Source organism: Cucurbita pepo, chromosome LG02 (genome assembly GCF_002806865.2).
Source record: "Cucurbita pepo subsp. pepo cultivar mu-cu-16 chromosome LG02, ASM280686v2, whole genome shotgun sequence".
Taxonomy (NCBI): Eukaryota; Viridiplantae; Streptophyta; class Magnoliopsida; order Cucurbitales; family Cucurbitaceae; genus Cucurbita; species Cucurbita pepo.
Genome location: NC_036639.1, coordinates 8,500,292 through 8,515,469, shown reverse-complemented (window position 1 = coordinate 8,515,469; position 15,178 = coordinate 8,500,292). Strand labels below are relative to the sequence as shown.

The 15,178-nt window shown below is 36.0% G+C and overlaps 2 protein-coding genes across 2 annotated transcripts; one reads left to right on the top strand and one right to left on the bottom strand.

Moving 5' to 3' along the window:
* Positions 1–1,137: 1,137 nt before the first annotated feature.
* On the bottom strand, positions 1,138–6,705 carry LOC111787948 (pyrophosphate--fructose 6-phosphate 1-phosphotransferase subunit beta-like). Its single transcript, XM_023668059.1, has 16 exons — positions 6,390–6,705; positions 5,978–6,139; positions 5,784–5,905; positions 5,605–5,658; positions 5,412–5,518; positions 5,216–5,321; positions 4,988–5,051; positions 4,428–4,516; positions 3,777–3,908; positions 3,476–3,646; positions 3,282–3,400; positions 2,751–2,862; positions 2,522–2,606; positions 1,668–1,712; positions 1,464–1,532; positions 1,138–1,294 (listed from the first exon to the last, which is right to left on the bottom strand). The coding sequence occupies exons 1-16, from the start codon at positions 6,583–6,585 to the stop codon at positions 1,218–1,220; spliced, it is 1,710 nt and encodes a 569-aa protein (XP_023523827.1). The 5' UTR covers positions 6,586–6,705; the 3' UTR covers positions 1,138–1,217.
* Positions 6,706–12,641: 5,936 nt separating this feature from the next.
* LOC111788416 lies at positions 12,642–13,034 on the top strand. Its single transcript, XM_023668756.1, has one exon. The coding sequence runs from the start codon at positions 12,642–12,644 to the stop codon at positions 13,032–13,034; it is 393 nt and encodes a 130-aa protein (XP_023524524.1).
* Positions 13,035–15,178: the final 2,144 nt, after the last annotated feature.

Below are 15,178 nucleotides of genomic sequence, written 5' to 3'. Positions count from 1 at the left end.
AGCTTTACCACCCTGACCCGGATGCGACCAGCGAAATGTAATCACAAGACCGAGCATCGATCTAAAACACAAAGAGACAGCAAAGAAATAGAGGAGATCCTAGCCGACAAGGTTAGGAAGATAGGAAGACCCGTACGGACGATTCGTGAATTCCTTGTCAAATGGAAGAATCTCCCTATGGAGGAAACCAGCTAGAAATGCGCCGAAGATCTGGACTCCACCGCCACCCACATCGCCAGGTTCGAAAGTAGTCAGTTGACAGGGACATCAACCAATTAGGTGGATGAGGATGTCATGGTCATGCTCGTCCAAGGCGTGTTGCCCATGGCCGCATGCCCATGACAAGTCCAACCCTTTATGTCTTTTCATATTCTAGTGTTTTACTTTTGTATTTCTAGGAAGTATGACGTTTCAGAAATATCATGTTTAGGCCTGTCAGACATGAAATACGTTTCAGAAATATCATGTCTAGGCCTGTCAGACATGAAATGCCTCAGAATGTACTATAGGGGATACAACTAGTTGTCAACAGAATGTACTATAGGGGATACAACTAGTTGTCAACTTCTCCCTACCCAAGGTTATATACTGTAACCCGTTGTTATTTCTCTCTTCTCTCTTGCATGCTTATTTTTCAAAAATCTCCCTCTGCCCTCGTTTTCTAAAACCTTCTCTTAAAACCGAGGCCAGAGGCTCGAGCATTTATCTTGGCCGTAGGCGACGCAAGAACGAATTGACTTAGCTCACTTGTCGATGGAAAGTGAGTGCCACACAATCGCAAGTCCGCTGCCATTAAAAGTGCGATTGTGACACTGGGTCTCGAAGGGGAGTGAATTGTGAGATCCCATATCGATGGGAGAAAGCGAGTGCCAGCAGAACACTGTGGGCCCTGAAGGGGTAGACTGTGAGATCCTACATCAGTTCTAGAAGAGAATGAAACATTATTTAAAAGGGTGTGAAAACCTCTCCCTAGCAGCATTTTAAAAACCTTAAAAGAGAAATTTGAAAGGAAAAGCCCAAATAGGACAATATTCCACTTGTTTATGATTCTGCGTTGGATCAGTAAACACCGTATATAGAAATCTCCTCGACAAAAAAAAAAAAAAAAAAAAAAAAAAAAAAAAAAAAAANTAACAAATTGTTCCGTTGAAGAGTTTTTTTTTCCTTCGTTTCTGGAGGAGTGGTATTGAAAAATTATCACAAATCAAGAAATATGATCATGCTTGAGCCCCAAGTTCCAATAACAACGTGTGATTAATCACATTCGATGCAGGACCAACAAATTGAATTGGACCTACAAGGAGATCAAAACCAGAATGAACAAGTAAATATTTGAAGGTTCAGTTTCGCTGAAAGCAACAAAAAGATGGTATTTTTCTTCCGGTAATCAATAACAAGCAAGATATGAATGAAGTATATGAGATATTGATATGAGAGGTTGATGTTTGAGGCCGAATACTGACCTGGACTGATGTAGCAGTTCTCGACAGCCCACTCGTCTCGTAGCGATGCAAATTTCTTGAAAGGTTCACCTGACCATAAAATCATGGAATTTTTAGTATGATGCTTCGCTTTCTGGCTTGCAGAATAGAAAAATGACACCTCCAAATTATACTTGTGAATGAGGAAGATAGCATATAGTAATAATGTTCCTTCAGAAATATTACCATCAAGTTCCACCATTGCCTTCTTGATCACAGGCTTGAACTTACCTGTCAAATGAATTCTACCTTTAGAAAGAGATCAAATGATAAATATTAAACTAGGCCTCATGAAATTGTTCAATCAGTCAGTCCCAAGCCGTTCGAAGTTGTGATGAGTGTTGAGGATCGTTGGGAGGGGGTCCCATGGCTAATTTAGGGAATGATACTGGGTTTATAAGTAAGGAATACATCTCTATTGGTATGGCCTTTTAAGGAAGCCCAAAGAAAAGCTAGAGAGCTTATAGCTCAAAGTGGACAATATCATTGTAAAGAGTCGTGGTTCCTAATAATGAGAAGATAATTGTCTTTAGACAGAATATGTGATGATACTCTACTTCTCTCCATATCTTTCTAATCTTATAAAGAAGTTCAGACCTACATATGTACACTTTCACTAATCCCACTATGTTGGGTTTAGCAACTAGTAAGATATTTTATACCAAGGGTTGAGTTGTCTTATGAGAACAATCGAGATATGTGCTAGTTGGATCAGATACTCACAAAGTATATTTATATATAAAACAAAAATATATTTTATAACTAACATAGAAACCATAATTTAAACTTATGAAAGGCACCATATTTTGAACTTATTAAAGGTATCTAAGTGTGTAACTTGTCGCCCTAGTTTAAACGTTCCTTTTGCAATTTTTATCACTCATGTACAGGAAACTTTGATGTCATTTCGATTTGTAGGTAAACTCCATTGCCCTTATTTTGGGAGGATTCTTTATACCCTGCCATTTTCGTTTCTAATTCCTCAAAAAGGTAATCTAAGAGAGAAAAGGAATGCATGTTGTCGTCGATAAAGCTTTTACCGTGTCTCCTCTCCACGTCCATTAGTGAAGTCAATGCAGTTCCACCAGCCGTCCATTCTTCAACTGGAGCAGCCAAATTTCCTACCTGGTAGACATGATTAACATATAAACAATAGAAATGAGGAACAAGAACTCTAGAGGAAACTGATAACAAGAAAAAAAAAAGTGGAAGGCTTAATGGTCGGATACTAAAACGAATCAGAAGGTACAGGAAGTCGGAAAGACAGACCGATGATATCAGTCCAGTTTTTCCACTCTGGAGGAGAGCTCCAGCAGTATAACCCAAAGCATAGCAATATGTTGAATCAAAGTTTGTGGGTAAACCACACCTCCCTTCATACCTATAAATTTATAAAAGAAAAAGGAAAAAGGAAAAAAAAGGAGAGAATTAAACAGAGACACATAAAAGCACTAATCTTACAAATATAGTCTTTTCACATAATCTTGAATCAACAAGGAATCAAGTGGCCATATAATAGTGCCTCACATTAACCGTCGCATATCCACATTTTCAAGTCAATTAGCAGCCAGCTTAACCCACCATTTGATTGGCCCTTTGCTTTATGAGTTCCTAATAGAAGCTTAGATACTGTGTACCCCAACAAGCATGTTTTTGAGATCCAAACTGCCCGAGTCTAGTCTAGACTAAGACAGCTACTTAAGTTTGGCTTGTATAGAGTCAAACTCATTATGTTGTTATCACTAAATTAATTAACAGGAGCATCTAAACAGAAATTTCAAGAGCGAGTAGAATGAGTACCCAAAGAAATGTGACTGCCCCTTGAATTGGCCGCCATTATATGCACCTTCTTGCCTCCTCTTTTCCAACTCAGTTTCAACCATTTGAATAAGCATTTTTTCCGTTTCTATTTTTGCGACCTGACATGTATAATATAGTTAATCAAACTAGGGAATCTAAGGAAAGACTACAACAAAACAAGAAAAAATATTTACTTGGACATTGCCGTGTGGATCTCTTTCAAGCAACAATTGTTCTTGGATTGCTTGTGGGAAAATTTCCAAAAGGTGATAAGATTGAGTTTTAAGTTTCTTTTTCCATAGCCCATCCTCATCTATAATATCATGGGCAAGAATTTCATTGAGTTCTGCAATGAGCTGCTGTACCTGTAGAAAGCAGGTCATAAATGAGTACCAGTTCATGAATGATATGTTGATATTCAGTGTCTTAGGCTAGTGGATTATGTGTACTAGCTAAAGAAAGAAACAAAATTAATGATAATAATCATAGCAATACCTCAGGAATAAAGTCAATCAGACCCTCAGGAATAAGAATAACACCATAATTATAGCCAAGTTTGGACCGTTTGCTAATTACATCAACAATGTAGTTTGTAACGTTTTTCAAGGTAAGCTTCTTAGCCGCAACCTGCAAAACAAGTCTAAATTAGGTTTCTACCCTATAAACTAAAACTTTATAAAAACACGAGAATACATAGCTTCCAAATGGAAATGGCTTCCCCTGCATACATTCAAAACCAATCAAGTGATTAAGCTAAATCTCCATGAGTCAACTAGGTCATAGAGAATATATTTTCAAAGCTGACAAGATAGGCTTTCTGTGTCATTTAGGCCAATGAATATGACATGGGATGCGAGTATTTAGTTCCATTCCACCTATCAAAAGTTTCAATTCAATCAATGCCATGAAACTTTAAATTATCACAGATTTTCATTTATACTCTCAAGTTTTGTTTGATGTAAGAAGTGAAACAGGATATCTTAACGACTCAACAATTTCATAGTAGCGTCAGAGTATCTGTTGCTATTTTACGCACAAAATCTGGTTCTCAAAGAAAACAACCGTAAGGTAAAGCATTTGTTGGTAATACCCTTCTTGACAAAAATTTCAATGGTTCTATCTTAAGTAGTTAAGTAAAGCAGTTACCTCTTCTCCAATAATAGTAATGTTTGGATGAGTTTGCAAAGCACACTCCAGTGTGATGTGAGAAGCAGCACGACCCATAAGCCGGACAACTGCGGATGTAAGTACACTGTTAATGCCATATGATAATATGCTTGGAACTCGAGAGAGATAGAAAAAGGTATCAGAAGACATTCACAACATTGGAACAATGAACTCGTATAACTTCACATTAGGTAGATCAAATAGGGAATAGAAACATAAAATTGTACAGAGAGAAGTACTCTGTTTTCTGTGAAGAAGCAACAAGATGAATTTTAAAAAAGAAAATATAATTTTTATTTTGTTTTGTTTTTACAATGGACAAGATTGAAATTTAGGAATTTTAAGATCCAGGTATAGAAAATGACATCTTTTTCTAGAGTAAGGGACCATTTAACAGGGATAATGATGGATAAAAATAAATCTGAACTCAACATACTAATAATTGAAGTCCTAATAGATTCAGTTATTATAAAAATGTCAGCAGATCAGACCCATTTCTAGTTACATCAAACGCCAATTGCATCAAGAAAAATGCTTACAATGATAGTATTTTCCTGTTGATCGAGCATCAACCATCACATTACCAATCATCTCGGCGTATATCTGCATAAATATCAGCAGAGCCTATTAAGAACCTCATCTCATTTATGCAAGATTCCCTTTTCACTTCAATTCTTGAAGAAACAACTTCAACTTTGCAACATTGATGAAAGGCGAGTCTACAAGAAAATTTGAATTGTAAAGCAGTTCCAAAGAGAAATGAATACCTTGCAAGCAGTATCAAATCCAAAACTTGTGGGTACATCTTTGCACTTGAGATCACCATCGATGGTTTTTGGACAACCAATTACTCTGGTTTTTAAATTTTTACTCCTAATTTGAAAACAACAAAATAGAAGGAAAAAATCAATTATAGAGTTTCCTTTTGTTGCAAAAATAAAAAATCATAGTTTCCCAAAGTACCTAAAGTTTTCAGCAAGGAGACAAGCATTTGTGTTGGAGTCATCTCCACCAATCACAACAAGCCCATCCAGATCAAGCTTCTGAGCTGTTTCTTCAGCTTGCTTAAACTGAAAATGGAACCAAACTATTAATCTCTGCCTTGACTATACGTAAGGAATCACACAAGGCAAATTCTGCAAAGAAAGAGTTTCACCTGTTCTGGAGTTTCAATCTTGTCCCTCCCACTGCATATCATATCAAAACCACCCTGATAAAAGAAAAAGAAGATGCATTAAGAACAAGAATTGCATTAGAATGGCAACCAATTCACCTCTGGATCACACACACATTCGCATTAACAATTTCTATAGAAATCCGTTCAAGAAAACGAACCTGATTGCGATATGGGTAAATAAACTCTGCAGTCAGTTCAACATATTTGCATTTCATGATCCCTGCAGGACCACCCTTGAAACCATACAACGTGCTTCCTTTTGCATGATCCTGTAGGTAATCTTCACCAAAATCGTAGATGCTAATTAACAACAGCTTGAACAGAAAAACGACATTATTGTTTCTTCATTTACCAAATAGTCCAGAAATCACATTATGTCCTCCGGGCGCTTGGCCTCCAGACAGGACAACACCGATCTTCAAGTTCTTATTCACCTGCACCGAACTGGAATCATTTGGCACCAACAATGCCGACGGTTGGGCAAAGAGACAAGGAAACAGCTTCGCGATCTCCTCTGCATACACATAACACACAACTCAAACACTCAAAAAGCCTAAGAACCGGCGATTGGCGCCAATGAACTCGGAAAGCGCATTAAGAACAACCCAAACTTCAAACAATAACGAGATTTACAATAAGAAAAACACATATATTAAGAGAAAAAAAAAATCAATGCATAACGTTATTGTTCCTTCGACTCATCAATCAACTAGTTCACCATGAATCCTAACGGGAAGATAAGTAAAGAATTCTTCCATAATTACCTGGATTGCCAGCGGAGGAGCTAGGAGGACCATCGACGATTTTGAAGGGGTTTTTGAGAACAGAGGGAAAAGGAAGAGGCTGATCGATACGGTGGGATTGCACATCGCTATACACGGAAGCAACCCGCCCGATCACCGGCGGAGAAGCTGCATTGACGAGGGAAACATCGGCATTAGCGATAAAAGGCGGTGACATTGCTTACAGAGAAGTGACTGAAGGCTTTTTGTTTTTCTTTTTTGAAAATGGAAGTGGAAATTTGAGTGTCGATAAGGTCAAGAAAGTCGTTCGGACGTTGAACTCTCCGCCTCACGGAAGGTAGGTTGGTAAAGGGTAAGCGTGGTTTCCTAAAGCTGGTCGTTAGGTTAGTTTTACATTATTATTTATTTATTATTATTATTATTATTATTATTATTATTTTCGAGCTCACATAGGTGATTTAGATTTCAAAAGACAAAATTGAACTTTCATTAAGGATAAATGGGTTACATCAACTTAAACTAATCAGGTAAATGATCTTACTGTTGTAGTTAGATAATTGAATGATATATGATGGTGCATGCCTCGTAGGCCCTGCATGCACCATATTATTTATGCTATATGGATGTGTTCTATGTAATGACATATGATGCTATGATATGTATACATGTGATATCCATTACTCCATGTTGTAAATGAAATGAAATGAAATACTATGTACGTCACGTTATGTATTGCCGTGTAAAGTTATGTAATGTATCATGAGATGATTTTCACGTATACATAATACATATATGTAATATGTCATGGATGAAAGGAGAAAGAGAGTGATGTTAATGCTATGCTATGAATGCAAATAATGGGGATTTCATGCATGTATGTATGTCATATGTATTGGGATACTTTTTTGTTAGTATAGACGCGTACTTTCGATATTTATGTTCGTCATAATATCATATGGGCCTTTCTTTTTCTGTGACATCCGACAATGTGTAATCCATTGTGCTCGACCAAGCCAGTCTCAGAGGTACGTAAGTGGAGAAGTACCACATATACAACCCTGCCCTGAATTGAAAAGAGTCCAAGACCATGTTACGATTTCGAAGGATAGGTCACAATCATGTTGATATGAACCAAGAGACATCAATCATACAATATAATTCAATGAAGATGTGACGAAAATATTGTTGAAATTATCAAAAGATATTTCAATTCATGCCACATTGAAGAAGATTGAAGAAGAATGAAGTTTCATGTTATAAATTTTGGATGAATTATAATTTAGAGTAATTTAGAGTTATTGTATTTCATTAATGTATTTTAAGACTTTTTATTTACTTTAGGTTACAATTACATAAGGGTTAATTATGGTCATTAAGTATGAATGTTACAACTCTTGAAATGCCTTTAATAGTTTCATTTTGACGCTATATAAAACCATGTTCTATTTGTAAAGACTTGGAAAATATGGTAAAAGGAGCATTTGTGTTTTTCTTTAGCCAATTGCTAAGTTTCTTTACAATTCTACGTAGTTTAGGTTGCATGGAGAATTATTCAAACTTGACAGGATCAATCTTGCTTGTGGAGTGTTTCGAATCTCAATCAAGTGTTCTTGTCTTGAGATATTTGATCAACAAGAATCATTCAAGCTAGACATGCTCGATCTTGCTTGTGGAGTGCTTCGAATCTCAAACAATGTTCTTGCCTTGAGATATTTGATCAACACGGTAATCCGAATCTTACTCTCCTTGTAGTGATTCCTTATCTTATCACATGTTATGTGTGTGATTGCATTACTAACCCCAACAGTGGGGTGAATTACTAAGTATTTCTTAAAATACTTCAGCCACATGCTAACCTTATATTTTCCAGGTAAAGGTAAAGCGCCCCTACAGAGATGACGGTAAATGTTGAAAAGGCCATGGGAATCAAGATAGGGCAGTAGTATACATTAAATTTCATTTAGTAGTTGATTGAGGGTTTATTTTATTTTTCACGTTAAAAGACTGTTATTTCAAATTTCTTATTTTGAATGAAATGTGTAAGTTCATGACTTCTTTTTAAAGTATTTATTATGAATTTGTGCGTATGTTATTTAAATGTGATTAAAAGAAAAATGAAAAGAAAAAAAAAACGAAAAAGAAAATTAAGCTCTCCGTTCTAGATTTATTTAGCAGTGCATCACACGGAAAGACCCAAAACCTAGGTTATAGCTTCTTTTCTCCAACACCAATCACAAACTTTTCCCAACTTCATCGACACTGTCTCCTTTGTTCGTTCTTTTCATTCGAGCAAAAATCCACTCCATCATCTTTTGCCAATGTTGCCTAGAATTGAAAAGTAAGTCAAAATTATAAAACTTTTTCTCAATAACGATCCTCTAATGAAATAAAGCGGCTACTACATGCATGACACGACTGTTAACTGTGAAAAAATTTATTTAAAATATTTTAAAAACGATGTCATGGACTTACACGTTAAAAATAAAATCCATAAATCAATCCAAAAATATATAAGAAACGAGAATAAACAATATGTCCAAAAACTAGAAAACAATAGATTGCCCTAATCTAACCTAAGACTAACAAATAAGATAAAATACAACTAGCTTAATACCGGTTCCATGGTCTTTACATGTCGCCTCCGTCATCCGTACAAAGGTGCATTGCATTTACTGAAATGTAAGAGTAGCACATGACTTGAGTATTTTAAGAAATATTTATTAAGTGACGTGAAATGCAAACACATGCAACATGGTGAGACCTATAATTTAAAACAACATAATATGATCTTGAGCTCTTTCTAGTCTAGACAGACTTGGATGTGTGGTACTTCCCTACACATGGCCCACGCACACGCACATAGAGACCCACTAGGTGCCCTCGTATACGTACTTTTTGGGTCTAACTTTGTTGGGCTAAACGCACTAACGTGTCGCCGGACACCATCGAGGAAAAGACTCTCATGATATCATGACAAACATAAATATCGAAGGTACGCATCCGCACTAACATAACATGACGAATAAGTATTCCGATAAATGTGAACACACAATTATGCATGAGGTCCCCATACTTTCCATCATGACATAATAAATGATGCAAGACAACCTCCATTTTTTCATAACATATTAAATCGGTAATTATGCTTACATAATTCTTATACATCATTTCATACATAACATAGCTTCCAAGACATGACATAGGAAGGTTGAGGTTGTGCCTCGTAGATTTTCCTATTTCAAAACGTATCATGATATGTCATAGCATATCATAGCTAATCGTTACACAACATGATATGTCATTTATACTATAATATTATTTACCTTATCATACAGCGTAATATAACACAACGTTACATATCAAAACATATCACACATATGACATGTGCAAGGGCTACTGGGCATGTGTCATCATATATAAAACAATTCTCCCATCCAAACCAATAGTGAAGCCACTTACTCGGTTTTACTTGGTTGACCTAGGCCAAAGTTACTAATCCTTAAGGTTTAATATAACCTCAGATCCATCTTCTGAACGATATCAATTAAGATAAAATGACGGCAAATATCAATCACATTGTAGTCCAATTATCGAGGGTAAAGAAATATCTGACTATCTGTTTTATCTTTTCTTTTCTTTTTTCCAAATCAAGCCTATGGTTTCATATTTAAAATTTTTAAAATTAAAAATCATGTGGAGTTGGTTTCCGATAATTTAGATCGAATATTTTAAGAAAGTAACCTTATTGGAGTTGTAACTAGAGTTAAGAAATGAAAATTATGATTGGATCCTATTAACGAGTACATATTTATCATTAGTCTAAATAATTTATTTAAACTTTAAATATTAATTTCTTAAATTTTATCGAAGTATTAATAAAATTTTAACCTTTCCATTTAGATTTAAAGTTTCTAAATACGTCTATTAAATACAATATCTACTCTTGTATTAGATGCTACGATTTTTTAATATATTTGGGAATTACTCGTATAAATAAATTATTCTTGGTATTTCATTTTCTAACCCATATTAGTTGAGATGGCAAGGGAGAAAGATGATATTTTAATATATTTATTTTTTATTTTTATTTTTTNAACTAAGAGGAAAGAGTTTGAGCGTATCAGACTCAAGCTGAATAAGCTAAAATGTCGGTCTTGAGTCATCAAAGAGTGTATTCTCCAACTCGCTTCGAACAATTCAAATGGAATGTTAAAATAAAGTGAGAGACCTCCCCGCCCAACCTCCCACTTCTCAGATTTAAGGGATGTGAGACATTTGTTGAGAATTGTTGGTGGAGAGTCCCACATCAGTTAATTAAGAGAATGATAGTTGAGTTTATAAGTAAAGAATAAATCTAGTAACCTTACTCGACCTCTCAAATTTGGCTAATTAGGGAAAAAAAAAGTTGAACTAGGAGGAATGAGTTTATAAAATATACTTAGTAAGCAGCTTACTGGTGTTTTATATTTCATTAAGTCTTATTGATCTTGTTTAAACATTTGGTATCTTATTCTCTATTGGGGATTTGTTCCTCTCATTTAGGCTAGGCTACCCCTAGGATATTCTTACTCTCGGTTCTTGGTCCTATCTGGACCTCTAACCCTCAGGATATTCTTAATGTCTCTAGGTCTTTAAGTTAGTCATTTATGCTAGTCTCTCATCATTATCATCATATCTCAAAGTCCTCGAGGCGCGACTTCAATACTCAAGGTTCATGCATTCTAGGAATCGACCAACTCTCAAGTGTACTACTGTGGACCCCCGCCACTCATGACAGGTTCACTTAAAGGAAACTAACTGGCAAACTTCCTATAAGTCTCCGCAAAGTACTATCTACACTAATAGGCTAGTTCTATAGTTATTTAGACCCCTGTTAATCGAGTCAGGTTTACGATTAGGGGTTGCGAGTCCCTATTCGCCTCCGTATAACCGCTAACTCATATGCATGAACAATAAATCTAGACCAACTCTAATGTACAAATGTAGACTCCTGTCACTTGTGACAGGTTCACTAATAGAAAATTAACGGGCAAACTTCCTATAAGTCCTACAAGGTACCATCAACAATAAATGACCAGTTCTATAGTTATACGGATCCCTGATAATCAAGCCAAGTTTACGATTATAGGTTAGTTGGCGAACCCATAATCGTCCCCATATAACCATTAATATCGAAACATATGTGATAGAGACATAGCATAATGATCTAATCATGAGAACTTAGTCATAAATTTCAATCATAGATCATGCGCACCTTAGTAAACATACATAACCACATTCAGTATGTGTCATCTAACTCATTCTCTGCTAAAACATATATAATCAGTTTCACATAACATGTTTTATATCATATTAAAGACATGCTTTCAATTTCAGTCATATCATAACTCAACAGTTCCTTTTTCGATAAACGTGCGCCATAATGTTTAATGTGCTCTTACATACATCAAACCAACTCATTTCATGCTCAAATTTTTAAGACATGCTTCTCATATCATACTTTCATGCATAGTATGAGCATAGCTAAATACAAAGTTCCAAGATGCCACTTACTNAAATATCAATCACATTGTAGTCCAATTATCGAGGGTAAAGAAATATCTGACTATCTGTTTTATCTTTTCTTTTCTTTTTTCCAAATCAAGCCTATGGTTTCATATTTAAAATTTTTAAAATTAAAAATCATGTGGAGTTGGTTTCCGATAATTTAGATCGAATATTTTAAGAAAGTAACCTTATTGGAGTTGTAACTAGAGTTAAGAAATGAAAATTATGATTGGATCCTATTAACGAGTACATATTTATCATTAGTCTAAATAATTTATTTAAACTTTAAATATTAATTTCTTAAATTTTATCGAAGTATTAATAAAATTTTAACCTTTCCATTTAGATTTAAAGTTTCTAAATACGTCTATTAAATACAATATCTACTCTTGTATTAGATGCTACGATTTTTTAATATATTTGGGAATTACTCGTATAAATAAATTATTCTTGGTATTTCATTTTCTAACCCATATTAGTTGAGATGGCAAGGGAGAAAGATGATATTTTAATATATTTATTTTTTATTTTTATTTTTTAAATAGAAGAGAGATTCAGTGGTGGGGTAGGTATGTTTTTTTTCTTTTTCATTTTATTTTTCACGATTTAAAATTTGTTACGTCCGAAACGTCCAACTCTAGTGATTTGACGGGTGAACCTTTTTAGGAGTCGGAATTTACGATTTTACCATTTTGTAGTGCCACGTGGCATGATCTAAGGCTGAAGATGAGTAGTGTTCACTCACGCACCACCACCACCATGTTGCCTCCTGGGGCGTCTAGGAAGCGGAAGGAAGTTGAGGCGTTTGTGAAGCCGAAAGCTGTGGGAGCCGACTCCGTTGTGTCGAATCGCCTTCTGGCTGGCTACTTGGCTCATGAGTTTCTCAGTAAAGGCACTTTGTTTGGGGAGATATACGAGCCGGCTCGAAGTGAAGCCGTTGGAATGACTTGCTCGCGGCCAGCCGAGTATAAGAAGACGAAGCCGGAAGCCGCTGCTGCGCCTAGTGTTGAAAAGGAAAATCAGAGCTATGCTGAGGTGGCAAGCATCTTGAAGATGGAGGGGGCCCACTTGCCTGGGATTGTTAACCCGGCCCAGCTCGCTCGGTGGATTAAAATGTAACTGCTTACGTGGCGTCATTTCATTGGCTGTANCTCCGCAAAGTACTATCTACACTAATAGGCTAGTTCTATAGTTATTTAGACCCCTGTTAATCGAGTCAGGTTTACGATTAGGGGTTGCGAGTCCCTATTCGCCTCCGTATAACCGCTAACTCATATGCATGAACAATAAATCTAGACCAACTCTAATGTACAAATGTAGACTCCTGTCACTTGTGACAGGTTCACTAATAGAAAATTAACGGGCAAACTTCCTATAAGTCCTACAAGGTACCATCAACAATAAATGACCAGTTCTATAGTTATACGGATCCCTGATAATCAAGCCAAGTTTACGATTATAGGTTAGTTGGCGAACCCATAATCGTCCCCATATAACCATTAATATCGAAACATATGTGATAGAGACATAGCATAATGATCTAATCATGAGAACTTAGTCATAAATTTCAATCATAGATCATGCGCACCTTAGTAAACATACATAACCACATTCAGTATGTGTCATCTAACTCATTCTCTGCTAAAACATATATAATCAGTTTCACATAACATGTTTTATATCATATTAAAGACATGCTTTCAATTTCAGTCATATCATAACTCAACAGTTCCTTTTTCGATAAACGTGCGCCATAATGTTTAATGTGCTCTTACATACATCAAACCAACTCATTTCATGCTCAAATTTTTAAGACATGCTTCTCATATCATACTTTCATGCATAGTATGAGCATAGCTAAATACAAAGTTCCAAGATGCCACTTACTTAGAAAGCGTGACACTTTTTTTTTACTTCTTCTCTTTCCTCCTCCTCTCCTTGGTCCCTTTTCTTTTCTTTTTCTTTCACCCGAACTTTCCTTCTCCTTCTTTCCATCTCCTCCTGCCCTTATTCTCATTCTTCCGAGGATCGTTGGCGTCGTCTTGGTCATTGCCAGAGCTGTCGTCCATGTTGTCACTTCCAAATCTACTCTCGTGCTCTTCGTCTTTGTCTCTTCTCCCAACATCGTGCTCGAAATCCTCGGGTAGTCAGGCCTAAAACCCCCTACCCGTTGTTCATGTCCTTAACAGCGAGAGAGAGTCTGAGGGAGTCAAACGTCGATTTGATGATAGATGGAGTTATTATTGGCAGCAGTGGTGTTGTTGTTCACCTAAGGGACATTTTCTATGAAGGCATTGAGGGCTTAAAGGCATTGGGTCAAGAGTAATTTGAAGAACACTATTGGGTAACAATTTTGACCCTTTGTTGTAAACCAAGAATTCTTCCTACAGTTTCATGCCGGAAAAAGGAACAATTTTGAAGGACTCAAGAGCTAAAATGGCCAAAAACTTAAGACTTTTTTTTGAAAATTTGAAATTTGTTTCACACACAGATGCTCCCTCCATTTTCAAAGTCATTACTCGAGACTTGTCTCTTTAACTTTAGGGAAGGAAAATGGAAAACTTTAATGAAGAAATCGATGGGAGATAAGGTCTAAAACGCCTAAACCACGAGCGAGCTCAAATTGATTTTTGAGAAATTTTCTATTAGTGAGTAGCCTCGTTCGTCTATCCCTAATTATTTTATGTATAGTGAACCAAAAGACTTTAAGTTTAATCCTAAACCTTTATAGATGATAGATATATAATTTTAATGAAGAAACAATCGTGAGATAATGACCAAAATATTTTGGTGAAGTCGAACGTCAGGCACCAGAAACCATAAGCTCGCATCGTCGTTTTTAGTTGCAGTTTGTTAAGACACAACCCCTAATCATGAACTTACCACGATTAGTGAGGGTCTACCTAGTTTATAGTGATATGACGTTACCCACTTAAGACTTGTGGCACACTAGAGGGTACTACTGAGGAAGCTCTAGACATGCGTAACGGAGAGCCTATCTTGCACTATTAAGAGTCTAGAATGGTATAGAGATAGGAAGCTTATTATGTACCATTAGGAGAGCTTCTGACTAGCATTGAGTAGTAGACGTGTATGGAGCCTATTAGGGAGACTGAAATGACCTAGAATGTTTTGTTCAATAAGTTGCCTTTCTAAAACGTTTGGAACGCCGAAAATGCTATCTTTGATTAATAAATTGTCCCTCAATCATTACTCTCGACTTTTATTTTAGCTTTACAAAGGAAAATGTAACAAATTTACTG

Bases quoted from the DNA above. Each gene is read 5' to 3' on its own strand.
- LOC111788416 (XM_023668756.1), top strand. From the start codon at position 12,642: ATGAGTAGTGTTCACTCACGCACCACCACCACCATGTTGCCTCCTGGG.
- LOC111787948 (XM_023668059.1), bottom strand. From the start codon at position 6,585: ATGTCACCGCCTTTTATCGCTAATGCCGATGTTTCCCTCGTCAATGCA. The intron at 5,519-5,604 runs GTGAAACTCTTT...TTCCATTTTCAG, and splicing joins AGATTGAAACTCCAGAACAG to TTTAAGCAAGCTGAAGAAAC. The intron at 2,607-2,750 runs GTCTGTCTTTCC...CATGTCTACCAG, and splicing joins AAACTGGACTGATATCATCG to GTAGGAAATTTGGCTGCTCC.